The sequence below is a fragment of the Amphiura filiformis genome, unplaced genomic scaffold (assembly GCF_039555335.1).
Source record: "Amphiura filiformis unplaced genomic scaffold, Afil_fr2py scaffold_51, whole genome shotgun sequence".
Taxonomy (NCBI): domain Eukaryota; kingdom Metazoa; phylum Echinodermata; class Ophiuroidea; order Amphilepidida; family Amphiuridae; genus Amphiura; species Amphiura filiformis.
In genome coordinates this window covers 140,705-156,782 of record NW_027305515.1, presented here as the reverse complement: position 1 = coordinate 156,782, position 16,078 = coordinate 140,705, and the positions used below count along the sequence as shown (strand labels likewise).

The 16,078-nt window shown below is 34.4% G+C and overlaps 1 protein-coding gene and 1 long non-coding RNA gene across 2 annotated transcripts in view; both read right to left on the bottom strand.

The window, feature by feature from the left end:
* Window positions 1-1,654: 1,654 nt before the first annotated feature.
* LOC140144388 (uncharacterized) overlaps window positions 1,655-16,078 on the bottom strand; it is a 112,353-nt gene continuing 97,929 nt past the window's right edge. Inside the window, exon 2 of the long non-coding RNA XR_011857877.1 lies at window positions 1,655-2,910. This is a non-coding gene — a long non-coding RNA (uncharacterized lncRNA). The remainder of the gene's footprint in view (window positions 2,911-16,078) is intronic.
* On the bottom strand, window positions 5,020-14,338 carry LOC140144383 (uncharacterized). Its single transcript, XM_072166201.1, has 2 exons — window positions 14,094-14,338; window positions 5,020-7,804 (listed from the first exon to the last, which is right to left on the bottom strand). Exon 2 carries the CDS (start codon window positions 7,794-7,796, stop codon window positions 6,564-6,566), a length of 1,233 nt encoding a protein of 410 aa, XP_072022302.1. The 5' UTR covers window positions 7,797-7,804; window positions 14,094-14,338; the 3' UTR covers window positions 5,020-6,563.

Below are 16,078 nucleotides of genomic sequence, written 5' to 3'. Positions count from 1 at the left end.
TGCCACCATATTGCAACTTTGGCAATAACCGCTATATAGATTCTATGGTAATTAGCAAACAAAAGCCATCAGTAGAGTCCTCGTTAATTGATCTTATCACTATGGACCACAATAGTCTCATCCCAATGGCATAGTCCAATAACCTCAATTACATAATCATAGTGCAAAATTTGACCTCAAGTTGCAGAGTATGAGTTTGTGTACCCAAATGTATAGGGCTTAAGAACTGTTCCCATGATAGATGAGCATGTTGTGGATCCTAGTGTATGGTCAAATGTCACCGTCTATCGGGTTTCTAAGGCACACGGTAAACTGGTTGAACCCATACAAAGGTCAGGATTTATTTGGTGTTTTTATAAATTCTAATTTTGTATTTTAAACAAAGAATATACGCTCACCATTTTATCCTGTGCATATCAGAAAACAATAATAAAATAAAATCCAAGCAAATTGTGGTTTTATTTCTGAGCTGGGCATAATTTTAGCAAAACAATTGCGAAGTCAATCTAGCAAGAGTGAAATTAGAAGCTTTTCACAAAGTCATGCCTATATTTTGGCGCCTCCGTAGAGGGCGCCAAAAAGAAGCAGCTGATTTTATCCATATGTTTAAAAACCATGAAATTTGTAATACTTAATTTGGATTTTTTTCTGTGAACAGCAACAGTATACGTTCTGTCCATTGAGAGCGTTTATAGTCCCTTTTCTCACAGCGGGCACATCTCATTTCATGACGTCACCGGTTTTCTAGGCCAAATCTGTCTCGTTCGAAGGAACTCACCGCTTAAGTTGGTTTTTGCGGAATATCAATTTTAAACGTCTTATTTTCTCAAAAAAGGAGTCATTTTCAGTGTCCTCATAATATTAGCTTGCCAATGATATGATGTTGTTTTTGCTATAGACCTGACCTTTAAGGAACATCTTATTCGTACGCATCCAAATCATAAGCTTTTCAAGATCATACCTTAATTTACTTGCAATATCACGAGCATCATCCCCACTAACAGACAGTGTGGTATCATCAGCATACATTGAAATATAACCATGCTCAATTACTTTACACATGCTATTAATAAAAATGATGAATAATAGTGGCCCAAGTATGCTACCTTGAGGAACACCTGAATTTACAGGAAGTTCATTTGATAAAGTTCCCTTAAAAGACACTCGTTGTGTTCTATCATGTAAATAAGAACGAAACCATTTAACTGTGTGGTCAGTTGCGCCCATTTCATGTAATTTATTCAACAACATATCATGATTGACTGTATCAAACGCCTTACGCAAATCAACAAAGGCTACGCCAGTCATTTTACCTGAATTCATATTGCTCAACCAGTAATCTGTCATTTCAGTCAGCGGCGTCTCTGTTGAATGAAATGGACGAAAACCTGACTGATGTTGGTTAATTAAATTGTGGTTACTGAGAAATGTATAAACATGTTTATGAACAGCCTTTTCGATGATCTTACTTACACAGGAAATAATGGAAATTGGCCTATAATTATTAGTGCTGTTTAAATCGCCACCTTTGTGAAGGGGAACAACTCTAGCTACTTTCCATACGTTTGGAAAAACACCTGTATACAAAGACATATTCATAATATATTATGGAGTACCATAATGTGGAAAATCTACATTAGTCGAGACGGTCATACATGTTTTATTTTATTTTATTCATCTGGCAATTAACAACAAAATTGAGACAAAACAACAAATGGGTCTACTGAGCTGCCAGGGAAGCACAAAAGAGCACATTCACCACAAGGCGCAGCGCTCCAAACTCAGCAGACCACATGCATACAAATCATATTGGAAAAAAAAAATACAAAAAGGCATCAATACATCATCATGCTCCATATACATGTAGTGAGATTTGAATTGAGATTTAAAAGTAGACTTGCTACACGTGAGATATGAGTCTCTGATATCGGATGGAATTGAAGACCATAACACTGGAAAATTAACTAAAAGACTGATTTTGTAAGCATCTGTTTGAGGAGTGATTGTTTAAAAATTAAAGCTTCATGTCTCTATATGCGGATATAGGCGGTGGGACCATAGGCCTAGAGCGAGATCGTGTATAACTTATTAAAACTTTAAATGACTATATAAATCAAATATCTGAGTTACCCAGATCTTCTGAGGCAAACATGTTTTTTTTTCAATGCCACGGCACCTTGTTTTTATGCTTTTGAAGGAGTATGATTCTAGCATTCTTTTTATGGTATGTTTGAGTAGATATCCATCAAAAAAAGTTTTTTCCTAAAATTTCCGTTGGTTCCAATTCTGTGGTGTTTGCGAGTTATGCATGATTATGTAGGCCCATATTATTTTGCTTCATAGGCCAATGTGCTGTAATTTCTTTTAATGTTAACGAATCGGATAGCAACGTTTGCATAGTATTTTTGTGGGACCTGCGAGCACATAAGACATATCAAATTGCATTTTGAATGCGAGAAATGTCTTTTTATCAAATAATTTTGATTGTTAAAAATTCGTGATATAATACAAATTTTATGGCAAATTATTAAAATTTGCTATTTTTATATTTCTGTTATGTAACAGTCCTCGAAGTAAACTTTACACTGCAAATAAAAAATGCTTAGGTTTCTGTAACACTTTTCAAACACACGAACGTTGTTTATTAACAACTGAAAATAGTTCACATCCACATTATCTAAAAATTACTGGTATTTTCAGAAACCTCTAGTCATACATTATTACACATACAAAATAAAACCTAACACTTTCATTCCCTTGTCAATTAATCACACTCTAAAAGTTAGTACTTTTTAAACACACCAAAGTGTTATAAACGTTTATAAACACTAACGGTATAAACGCTTCCTTAAACACAATGTTTAAGTTTTAAACACTGTTAGTGATTAGAGTTTATCTTGAAGTGGATACCTTAAATCATTGGGCATGTTGGCCCGGCATGTTGGGTAGCCGAGCCTAACAAAGGGGGTTATTAGGCATCACTTAGAAAAGGGCTCTAATGACAGGCACATGGTACCACATATACCTCATTTCTAAAGTGAATTTTCTAAGGCAATACTGTTTACAATGTTGTGAATGCAATCCAGGGTACACCACTTTTCATTGAAATTATGTGTTTCCGTATAGTATAAAATATGCATTGTACAAAGCCTTTAAGGTGACTGTGCACTCTCAGAAATGCAGGAGTTAAAAGTGATGTACATATTATTAACTTTATTATTCATGCAAGATATCTAAAAGTATACATTTATGGAAATGAAATTAGTCAAGGAATCTGAATAAACAAAGATTGGGGGGAGGGGTGGAAGAATAATTTTGGAGTAAATCACAAAAAAAAGCACTTTTGATTAATGCATTTCTGGTAATGCATAATTATAGTCCCCTTAAAGTGGATTAACTATATGTAACTGAAAGGCGGTAACAGAAGTACAAAATGTTTACTGAATTATAAATACATACAAATACAAATATCATGAAAAACACAACAGTAAATAAAACTTTCAACTGTTCATTGAGTAATTTTGTTTAAAAACCTGCAATAAAAGCTTGGGTGTGCAAATTAAATCTAAAATCTGGCATTTTTTCACCAAAATAACAAACAAACAAAAGTTTGGCAAACAAAAACAAGGTTTTTGAAGAAAAGTCATCCTAAACATTATTTCAACTGTGAGATAGCTGAAATTAAAGAGCATGTTGACCAGATTCGCCTGATACCAAATATACCAGCACAGCATCAAAGTTCTAAGCATTGTTCAATTTTGTTATGATCTCCTGGTGCATGTATCGTGTGGATTTGCCCAAAAACGTAATAGTTAGAAAATAGGCAATGTGCAAAAATTTACACATGCAAAAAATACTACTTTAAAAGTAAAATTACTTTTATCTAAAGCGCTCCACAGACTCCGAGTATTAGACGTACAATATTGTATGTAACATATCTACGTTATTTAATCTATTGCCATTCTATTTCCAGTAATGTTTAAGTTCTAACGAATGTTTGATGACGAAAAATCGATAATGTGTTACATACAAGGGTGAGTCAAAAAAAGTGCAATAGAGCAAAGAATCGATATTTATGCAAGAACCAAGTCAAACTTTCCCATTATTGAAAAATATTATAAATGCCACACTCAAAAGTCACCTTCTGTGAAAATAGTCCTTTTGCTGCGATACCCAATTTCGTTATTTGTCCACGAGATACCATGTATTTTGAATGAGCGCACACAATACACGGTAAAGGCATTAGCTCTGAAACTGACATCAACTTAAAAAAGGTGGATTTTGCGTTATTTTGATTTCTTTTTTCTGTTCAAACAAACTTTCTAACATTACTTTAAGTCCTTCATACCAAAAACGACTCCAACTCCAGTTTTTTAATCCCAATATATCCAACATACTGGATATTTTGTAATTCACTCCACTTCAATTTGCGCGCATTTTATTTTGACATTTGAAAAAACCTGCCTACAAAATTGTATGTTTTTGATTGAGAATAAACATCTTTAAAGTAAAGGTAAAATTTAAATAACAACAAATAATGTTTCTTTTCCTTAACAAAGACCAAGGGCAATAACACTTTGGATGCTCCATTTAATTTCAATGCCAATGAGGTTAAGAAAATGGCAGTTGTTCCAAATCTACTTTACACAGAGTGCGCTGGCATTCAAATTTTAGATGTCTCTTGGACAAACATTAAAATTGGGTATCGCTATAAAATGTGTCATAAAAACAAAACGGTAAATGCTAATTCCTTTAATTCTTCACACAAGGTTGCTGATGAATATATCATATATAAAATGTTTTCAAACCTAAAAGGATCAACTCGGTTCTTTAATAAAAATGGATTCTTTTCTCTATTGCACTTTTTTTGACTCACCCTGTATAAAGCGCGCTTCAGACTCCGAGTATTGTACGTACAATATTGTTTGTACAATATGTACGTTATTTAATCTATTGCCATTCTATTTCCAGTAATGTTTAAGTTCTAACGAATGTTTGATGACGAAAAATCGATAATATGTTGCATTTAATATCTAGCAGAAATATATTTATATAATAACGTACATATTGTACATACAATATTGTACGTACAATAAAAAGTCTGTATACTGCTTTATATCTAGCAGAAATATATTATCGATTTTTCGTCATCAAACATTCGTTAGAACTTAAACATTACTGGAAATAGGATGGCAATAGATTAAACAACGTAGATATGTTACATACAATATTTTACGTACAATAAAAAGTCTGAATACTGCTTTAATCCTTTGTGATGACTTGAATACCATGTTACTGAAATGAAATTATTTATGAAATTAAAAGCCTTTTTTTTTATAAAACAATAAAGGTAGTGTCTACACCAGTTTGTTTTATCAATAGTCTAGGTTGTTGACACACACTCCCTGCACACCCACCCCATACACCAACACCCACACACCCAACACATAAATACCAACATCATGGTCATGTTCAGATATATGAACCTAGCTAATACCAAACATTTTGTCAGCCACACTATAAACATGATAAAAACAACATATACTGCACACAAAAATATCCATACACTTAACACAAAAGCAATATCTTAATGACACTAACCGTTAATGACCAAATAAAGTCATCAATAGATGGATAATTTCGTTATTTTTATTCCCTCAAGTATACCATGGATAATGTTGTTCTGCATATTTTGACACCTCATTCGGCACAATGCGACTTTATTCCCTCAAGTATACCACTTTGAATGGAAAAAGAGTGCATTTCAAAAGTGACACATTTGTGATATTTCTTCCTTCAGGGCGATTCGCACCGGCTTTTGTAACGGGCTCATTACAGTGTGACATTGTGTATTGAGACAAAGATCTATGCAAATCTTTGTCAATTTTGAAATTTTCTTTTTAAATTTAAATTGGTGGTATAAGTTGAAAAAACAAATTCGCATGGTGCCGAATGAGGTATCACAATACGTAGAACAAAATTGCCCATTAATATGCTTTAAAAAACAACAGATTTGCAAAAAAATATTGCATTAATTTATACCTTGTAGTTAACATGTTAATCGTAATTATAATGTCTGAAACACCCAGAAACAATGTCGGAAAAGCTACAATATTGCGGGAATTTAATTGCCAACAATTATCTGTTATTTTCCCAATTTTATAACAGAAAATTAATGCTGTGAATGGTAGGTATAAAAAAAGGAAATTCTGAAAAAAAAAAAAAGTTGTGTAAAAAGGTCTGGAAAAACAACACCCTGAAATATTGGCAACAATTGCAGTTTTTCAACGATATTTTCCAACAGTGTCTGTTTGTGAGGTTCACTCATGCAGAAATCTTTTCCAAGCTTTTGGTATTCAAGTTTCCATGGTAATTCCTGTTTACTATAAATGCCCTGGATGTTTATTACATTATTTCCTGAGATTCTCCCCCATTCAAAATCATTACTGCCTATATTAACTACATGCAAAATATGATTTGATAATTACCTGTATTATAATGATAGCGTTACTGTATTTTTGAAATATTTCATGTCGCTTACTACCCCAAAGTGATGAATGATTTCATATTTGATAAGGTTTCTCGTCTGTATGAATCTTTTCATGCCGTTTCTTGTTTCCCAGTTGGTTGAATGATTTGTTACAAAAGCTACATTGATGAGGTTTTTCTCCTGTGTGTATCTTTTCATGTCGTTTCTTGTGTCCCAAATCACGGACTGATTTGTTACAATACCTACATTGATAAGGTTTTTCTCCTGTGTGTATCTTTTCATGTCGTTTCTTGTGTCCCAAATCACTGAATGATTTGTTACAATACCTACATTGATGAGGTTTCTCTCCTGTGTGAATCTTTTCATGTCGTTTCTTGACTCCCAAATTACTGAATGATTTGTTACAATAGCTACATTGATGAGGTTTCTCTCCTGTATGGATTTTTTCATGCATATTCTTGCTTCCCAAGTGGCTGAATGATTTGTTACAATAGCTACATTTATAATGTTTCTCTCCTGTATGAATCTTTTCATGCTGTTTCTTGTTTCCCAGTTGGCTGAATGATTTGTAACAGTAGCAACATTGATGAGTTTTCTCTCCTGTATGAATCCTTTCATGCCGTTTCTTGTTTCCAAAGACGCTGAATGATTTGTTACAATAGCTACATTGATGAGGTTTCTCTCCTGTGTGTGTCTTTTCATGTAGTTTCTTGTGTCCCAACCGGCTGAACGATTTGTTACAGTATCTACATCGATGCGGTTTCTGTCCTGTGTGTATCATTTCATGTTGTTTCGATTCTCCCAATTGGCTGAATGATTTGTTGCAATAGCTGCATTGATGAGGTTTTTCTCCTGTGTGAATCATTTCATGTCGTGTCTTGTTTCCCAGTTGGCTGAATGATTTGTTACAATAGCTACATTGATGAGGTTTCTCTCCTGTGTGAATCATTTCATGTTGTTTCCTTTTCGCCGACAGTGTGAATGATTTATTACAAAAGCTGCATTTGTGAGGTTTCGTTCTGTGGTGTTTTTTGACCTTTGTAGTGTTCACATTACTTGGAGCCGGACCTGCAACCATTTCTGATACATGGCGATCTTCGCACTTCCTTTTTCTACGCGTTTGGATGTATATCCCCACACAGCCAGCCTTTGGTTTCAAGTTTGGATTGCTGTACCAATAAGGCTTAATACTCAGCTCATGATTGCGAAGATGTGATTTATAACGAGAAATGTTTATAATAAATCTTCTTTTACAATACTTGCATACAGGATCTTGTAGCAAATCCCATTGTCGCTTAGGTCTCATCCTGTTATCTGAAAAATAAATAAATAAATAAATAAATAAATAAATAAACAAGTTTGCTTTACAAGTGACTAACTTTGGAATCAAGAGTGCTCAAACCCATTACAGGTGAGCTAAGAACAAATTCAAAGTATAGACCTCTGGTAAGGTAACCGTTACTAATAGTTTCACGGAATACCCTCACTTACGATCATTGGGTAGGCCTATACCGATCATCATCAGTCTGATGATCGGTATACCCAATGATCGTAAGTGAGGGCATGCCGTGAAACTATTAGTAACGGTTACCTTACCAGAGGTCTATACTTTGAATTTGTAAATAAATAAATAAAATAAATAAATAAATAAATAAATAAATAAATAAATAAATAAATGAATGAATGAATGAATGAATGAATGAATGAATGAATGAATGAATGAATGAATAAATAAATAAATAAATAAATAAATAAATAAATAAATAAATAAATAAATAAATAAATAAATAAATAAATAAATATTTGATTTTTATAGTCGAGTATGCTAACTTGTGTTTGGGTCACAAGTTTTATGTATATACTTCATTACAGCATGCTTTTGATTTGACTAAAAACCAGTGGCGTAGATTTCTTTTTGACATTGGGGGGTGATGGGATTGGAAATATTTTTTTGAAATATAGTGAATGCGGCACCTTTTGGGGACAGAATACATTTCTGGTAGAAATGCGCGATAAAAATGTTGCCATTTTGCCAATATAATAGCATAAGCGGATATACGCCTATGCTAAAAACCAAGGTTAACATGCTGCTAAATTTGTGCTTTCCAAATATTAAGGTTGCCAAAAAATAAATATGTTGGTACAGTAAGGACCACTTACATACTTTTATTTTCAAATTTATTTTCGTGTTACGGTCGCATTGCTTGAACTATCGTGACGCCATACAAAATGTTGATTTCAACGTGGACCCTGCGTATATAACCCGGTATATACCTGGAAATCGCAATCTCTTTTTTTTAATACGGCCGATCTCACACAATGGAAAATGTGTACGTATGAACCGCTCGTACGACTACAATTTTATTATAAAGTTCTTATAAACAAAAGGGATCATATTTATAGTTAGACTTTCTTTAGTCGTATGTTCATCAGTGGCGTAACTTTGGGCCAGGGTGCCCGGGGGCGAAAGTAGATCGGGTGCCCCTGACCAAGGATGTGCATAGTCCGACGTGTAGCTAGTGACGTAGCTAGGGGTTGTGGCGCCCAGGGCTAAGGATACATAATGGCACCCCTCCCCCAATTCTTGGAGCGGAGCGCGCGAAAATTTGCACAAATAGGACCAATCACGCATTAATTTTGGTCATAATGAAGTTGAATATCGGTCTTAAATTGATATTTCAAATGATTTGGTGCTGAAATTCGCGCGAAGCGCGCGAAAAATTTGACTTTCATCGCGGGCGGGGCGCAAAATTGACGCTGAATTGGTTAATTCGGCGCCCCCCTTCGGGTGGCGCCAAGGGCACGTGCCCCTTCTGCCCCCCCCGTCGCTACGCCACTGGTGTAGGACCTATCACTAAGCCACTGGTGTAGGACCTATTTTATGTATGCTCAACTTACACTATCTCACATGGCGCAAGAAAGACGAATCGCGAAAGTCCAGTAACCGATTTTTTTTTCGAGTGATGCTTGAGTATATATATTTGAAAGCTGTTGAACTAATAAACAGGTCCTACTCGTCGGACTATGTGTGCATGGTCATGATGGTGCAGAGCTAATCAATTTTGGTATTGAAAGCCATAGACCTACCGAATAGCTTCATGTTGATAAAAAAATGTTTTCATCTTCTCCAATGTATTTACTTTTGAAGATTAGCTGTAGTGACGTAGCTAGTAAAATACAAAATACCAGTGGTGCGGGCACGCAAAAATGTGCATACAAATTTGGTATAGCCTAATCGAGTTGAATTTTGGTCTTTCAAATGACAATGTATGGATGTGCAATGCGCGCGACGCGTGCGAATTGAACATTTTGTGTTGAAGGGGGCACTCAAATGAAGAGTATAATTCTATGCATGGTGGTTAAAGGTTTCCACTTATTATCGTATTGAAAGGGTATCCGGCCGCTGATAGCCCGGGTACGTGGCCCCAGAGCCCATAGAAGTTACGCCACTGATGTTCATTATCCTTGACTGGCTTTAATATAGTGTTAAGGGGACTCGATCTTTTGTGCGTAATTATAGAGGGCCAGGGGATTCACTCTATCATTAAAAAAATTATTTGAAGAAGTCAAAGAGCCCTATGAATAAAAACTGTGGTGTAATTCACGCCAGATACAATTTCTTTATACGACAAAAATTAATTTTTGTAATCGATCAAAACAAACGTTTTATATCAATTTTAAATTTAGCCTGAATCCGTAAATATGGTACCTCTCGCCCTTTTTTAGGTCAAGGCTATTTTTACCATTATGCAGCGAACCATTGTTGAAGCTATTTCACATAGGCCTACACTCTAAATTTCAAGGATTTAAAATAAATCCCAAGGGACTGTGATTAGGGACCAATCAAGTGTTAGATTTAAAATTAAATCTTGAAGATTTAAAATTAAATCTTTAAGATTTAAAATTCAAATCTATAAGATTAATTTTAAATCTAAAATTGATTGGTCCCTAACTACAGTCTTAAGGATTTATTTTTAAATCCTTGTAATTTAGAGTGTACATGTACAAAACATTCTAGAGAAAGAATGAGGACATATAGTGTTGAAATATCTTTTGTTGATTTCGAATGATAATGTCATGAAGTCGTCAAATTCCTAAAACCAAAACAAAACATTGCGACGCAGATAATTCCCGACTTACGCAATTTCATCATCACATCAGTGTCTTTATTATTTGTTTGAAACCTTTCCCAAACGTTCGTGCTATTTATGCATAAAACGGCTCTATCTATCTTTACAAAACGCGTCTTTTTTTAGTAAACAAAAGGCTAAAGATGGCATTATGATATTTATCTTTTATCATTACACTCATCCGCTCAACTGCCAGAAGTGCGTTAACCCAAGAGTCAGCTGCATTTGTGTAACCTGTTCCTTTCTGTCCTTTTGCTTGTTTTGTCGTCCGTCCCAGGCACCGTCTTGTCTTTATGTTGGACCCCATTGGAAATAAGTTTACACATTTGCAGCTAGACTTTATGGGTTATCCTGGCATTTCGGCTTTTTGGTGTCTTTGCTTGTATCCATGTATTTCATATGCTAAATTTGTGATAATTTGTGATTGATTATAATTATTTATTGTTCTTGTCGATTTTGCCGAATAAATATGAATGAATGAATGCACGGTGGCCGAGCGGTAAAGCGCTAGACGCGTAATCGAAGGAAGTTTAGAATCGCTGGTTCGAATCCCAACGAAGCCTGTGAAAACTTTTTTTTCTTCAAAATTCATGATCGCATTCCGAAATGAGTCACTTGTCGGTAAATCATGTATCGTATCCTTAAGGGATCTAAAATGAGCGTTTATTGCGTTTCGACAGTATTTTTTGTGGGACATGAGAGCACCTCAGACCTATCGAATTGCATTCTGAATACGAAGCATGTCTTTCTGATATCAAATAATTTTCATTTTTGAAAATCACAATATAATACAAATTTTATGACAAATTATAAAAATTTGATATTTTTCACATTTTTGATATATAACAGTCCTCGAAGTAAATTATATAAATCTAATGATATATTCTTAAAGTATATGTAGCAGGAAGGAAAAAGCCGACGGTCAATTGAAAATTTTGACCTTTCATATTGAAGATATGGATTTTTTCCCCAAAAGACCTATTTTTTTTTTTTTGTTTTTGGGGAAAAAAATCCATAGCTTCAATACAAAAGGTCAAAATTTTCAATTGATCGTCGGCTTTTCATCCCACCTACATACACTTTAAGTATAAATCATCAGATTTATAAAGTTTACTTCAAGTACTGTTAAATATCAAAAATATCAATTTTAATGATTTGCCATAAAATGTGTATTAAATTGCGAATTTCAAAAATCAAAATTATTTGATATCAGAATGACATTCTTCGTATTCAGAATGCAATTCGATATGTCTGATGTGCTCTAATGTCCCAAAATAAATACTGTCCAAACGTTCATACCCCAGCCCTTAAATGGCAAAATTGTGTGCATTTTCAACGTTGTCCCTGGCCACGTTCTTTTCGTACGTGCAAAATCTTCATAACTGGCTCAATGCGCGACCTTGCTTCGTATACAGGCGAGAGATTTTGAGTAGATAGACGTGCGTACTATCTCGGCGTTTGGAAATCGCAAGTCGGTATCGAACAGCGTGTTTATAGTGAATATACCGAGTTTTGAATATACCATATACGATATTCCTTGTATACCAAAACTCTTGCTGTTTATAGTGAGATGTGATCATGTGAGAAACAGTTACCGCACCGTATACCAACTAACATTACCGTACATTTGCAAATGTGTAGGCCTAAGTTACAGCAGTCATCGCCGTACGCCAGAGTTTCTAGAATGCTGCTAAAATAAGAAAAATTTTAATGCTATTTTATTATACATTCTAGGGAAGCGTCGTTACCTTTTTAAAATCGCCGAGTGGGAGGGTTTTCAACGAAATATTTTTTGTGTAAAAACTGAAGCATCATAATGTATAAAAAATATTTGAATATTAACTCTACATCATATATGACGATTCGTGATACCCACGAATTAGAATTAGGTTTAGAAAGCAGAGAATTTTATTTCAATTTTATATACGCCAAAATATTTTCTGAATTGAGTGGAAATTAACACTGAATTGATGGTGACAATTTTATGTAATTTTTACATAGGTTCCCACTAAAAATTACTGTTTCGTCTTTATGGGAATCTAATCTCCAATATCTGGAAGAAACTTTTGAGGACCTACGTGGAATTATCCTATAAATTGCAAAAATCCAGACCATGTATACACGAAAAATCCCGGCGAAAAATGGTAGACCCACATGTATATACCCGAAATAATATAGGAGTATAAGCACGCGCAGCGGGAACAGCCCAGCGAGTTCAAATCGATAATGTATTGTGCCCATTTATTGTCGGATTTCTGTATGTAAAATACGTAGTTAACAACAATTGAGGGCTATTAATACACATTAATGTTTTTAGGCAAATAAAATTCCAAAATATGGTACGTTTTCTGCCTTTGCTTGTCACGTGGTAGGCCTATGTTGAAGTTGCGATTATATATGTTCAAATAAGATTACATTGTTGGTAACTGTATCATAAAAAACACATGATGCATCCTATTGGATATATTTTTCTGTTATTCTCCTCATTTATATATTAAAAGGACAACAGAGTTCTCCTCAGAAAAGACAATGAATCAGAACAAGTGTTTTTGTGTGTGTTCTTGGAATGTTAAAAAAGGGGTACTTTTGTAAAAGTGCACTTGAAATGCAAAAAATAGGGGTATTTTTAAGGCTAATTTGTACCCGTTTTCGTATAAAATAGGGGTAAAAAAAGACGAAAATGTTCTTGAAACCGCGCAAAATAGGGGGTATTTTTGATTTAGGGAACGATCATGCGTTACGCCTTTGAATGTTAAGTGACGACACCGGGTCCAGTCGCCATTAGTCCAATGAAGTTGGAAGATAAACACCATGATTGTTGATCCAGGCTCCTGGTCTAGCCTAACGTGAAATCATTCATAATTGGGTTTTGGAAGTTGCACATGGTCAAATATTGATCAATTACTTCTAAAACACGTGATTTGTTTCTTCTGAAATAATATGTCTTAAATAAAGCATAATCCATATCGGATTTCGTTCACCTACATAAATTGCCAAACTAAATATAAAGAAATGACGTTGATGTGGGCTTGCAGCATAGGCTACCTCAATTTCGTCATATTGTTTAAATCATATTTTGGAGACATTTAACATGTTTACTTTGGACTCGGAGAAAACACGTGACAGCCATAAAGAACTATATCAATAAGTACATATAGCCTTTTCGATTTTGCGTCAATTTACAATGTTTTCGGCTTTAAAAATGCTCAATGATGACAAGAAACCCAAGGCTCCTTATTTCATTAGACGGTGTCAAAGACTAGTCAGGAACAACAAAACAATAGCAATTAATAATTTGCCTACTCTAGTGTGATATAACTTTTTATCGCTATTTAAGTATGAACGATGACAACATCTTGGATCTTTTGCGGCAATTTTTGGACCTAAAATGAATCTCATTTTTTAATAGCGTTTCGCGATTGATATTACAGATGACATGTTATGCAACAACATTATACATTTTGCAAACTTACCTGCAATTATATATGCTTCTTCAAACTTGAGCTGTTTATGATGCCAGGGGTGTCAGTAGGGCTACGGAGAAGTAATAACAACGTCCTCAATATGAAAGTAAAACGGAGAGCGCAACTTATACACAATAATTATATTAAATACCTCAATAAATATGGAGGCAAACGATAAGCTGATATTAAAAGCGTGTCAGCGATATGATCATGCATTACGAGTCACTTCTTCTAGATACGTATAACACAATATCATCACGATACGAAGTGCTGGCACCAAATGTGTAGCATATCGATTTATTCGATATAAAGGGACAGGAAACCCAGGACTGAATGGACAAGGAAGTGTGCTGTTTATTTGTTAATTGGATTATCTACTAAAAAAACATTATAAAAGTAAAAGAAGCACCCCACAAATATTATGTGTGTCTTCATCATTTTTTCAAACTTGGGATAAGCTAACAAATCATTGATATATTGATATCTGAAATCCCCCACAAGCGTTCGTTTTTTCTTAGAGCGCCCATTTCAGCTGAAACTGCAAATTCATTTTATTTCCTTTTTTTTGTATAATTTTTTGCCGTAAAATCATGACATTGTAAGAAATATTTTGAATAAAATTTGTTTAGGTTTAAAACAATTGATATTTGTATTTCAATTGTGTAAACGAACTACAATTTTATGCTGTGTAGGCCTACTTTTGAACACTCGTAAATGACATCTTAATTCAAAATTAAGTTTTAAACAAATCTTTAAATGGCCTTGAGATATTAAAACATTTATTTTTTAGCCTTATGATAAGTTATACTAAAGTATTTGTACTGAATAAAATTCTACCATTCATATTTCGCTCTAACGGTGTTATTGTTAAGGCTAATAATTAAGGTTAAGGTTAATAATTTGCTCATTCTAATTTTATTGGGAATATAAAATATTTATCTCCAAAGTTAATACGTGCGGTAAAAGTGACTTGATGTGATGATAAAAATTACCCTGCGGACCGTGCTATCCGATCGCGGGTCATTAATTAGGCCTATTTTATAAAAGCGCGTGTGAAGCGATGCAAATTCCCTATTTTTGTATTAATTCCCGAGATGAGTTTCCCGATGGGACCAGTCTAAAATTATGAATAATAAGTTGGCGCACCTTGCTCTTTTTCTTTCCAATTATTCTTTGTTCAGTAGTCCAGTGAAGAGTATCGTAAATGCTAAATTTGAGATTATCTGTAATATTTATCGGTTCATTTTTTTTTTCAGTTTCGTTTTATTCATTCATAGTGTTATTTGTTGGTTTTTAGATATTGTTAATAACGAAACCAATATGCTAGGTTCTGTATCAAGTTCCATAACACGGAAAATCTACATTATTCGAGACAGCCATGCATATGATTATGAGGATATAGGCGGTGGGACCACAGGTAAATTTTGTATGGAGTACCACAATGCGGAAAATCTACATTAGTCGAGACAGCCATGCATATGAGGATATATGCGGTGGGACCACAGGTAAATTTTGTATGGGGTACCACAATGCGGAAAATCTACATTAGTCGAGACGGCCGTGAAGGAATCTCACATACAAAATAAAACCTAACACTTTCATTCCCTTGTAAAATAATCACACTCTACTTAAACACACAAAAGTGTTATAAAGGTTTATAAACACTAACGATATAAACGCTTCCTTAAACACACTGTTTAAGTTTTAAACATGATTAGTGTTTAGCGTTAATCTGAAAGTGGATACCTTAAATCAGTGCGATTGGGCAGGTTGGGTAGCCAAACCTAACAAAGGAGGTTTATCGGGTATCACTTCAAAGAGGGCTCTAATGGTAGGCACGTAGTACCACATACCCGTCACTTCTAAAGTTAAGTGCCCCCCATGAAATATGAATATTAATGAGGTTGGTAATGGAAGGACACTGAAAAGAATTTAGAGTTTTCCACCTAAATGTTCTTTGCCTAAATTCTGTGAATTTTGTAAGGTCAATATTG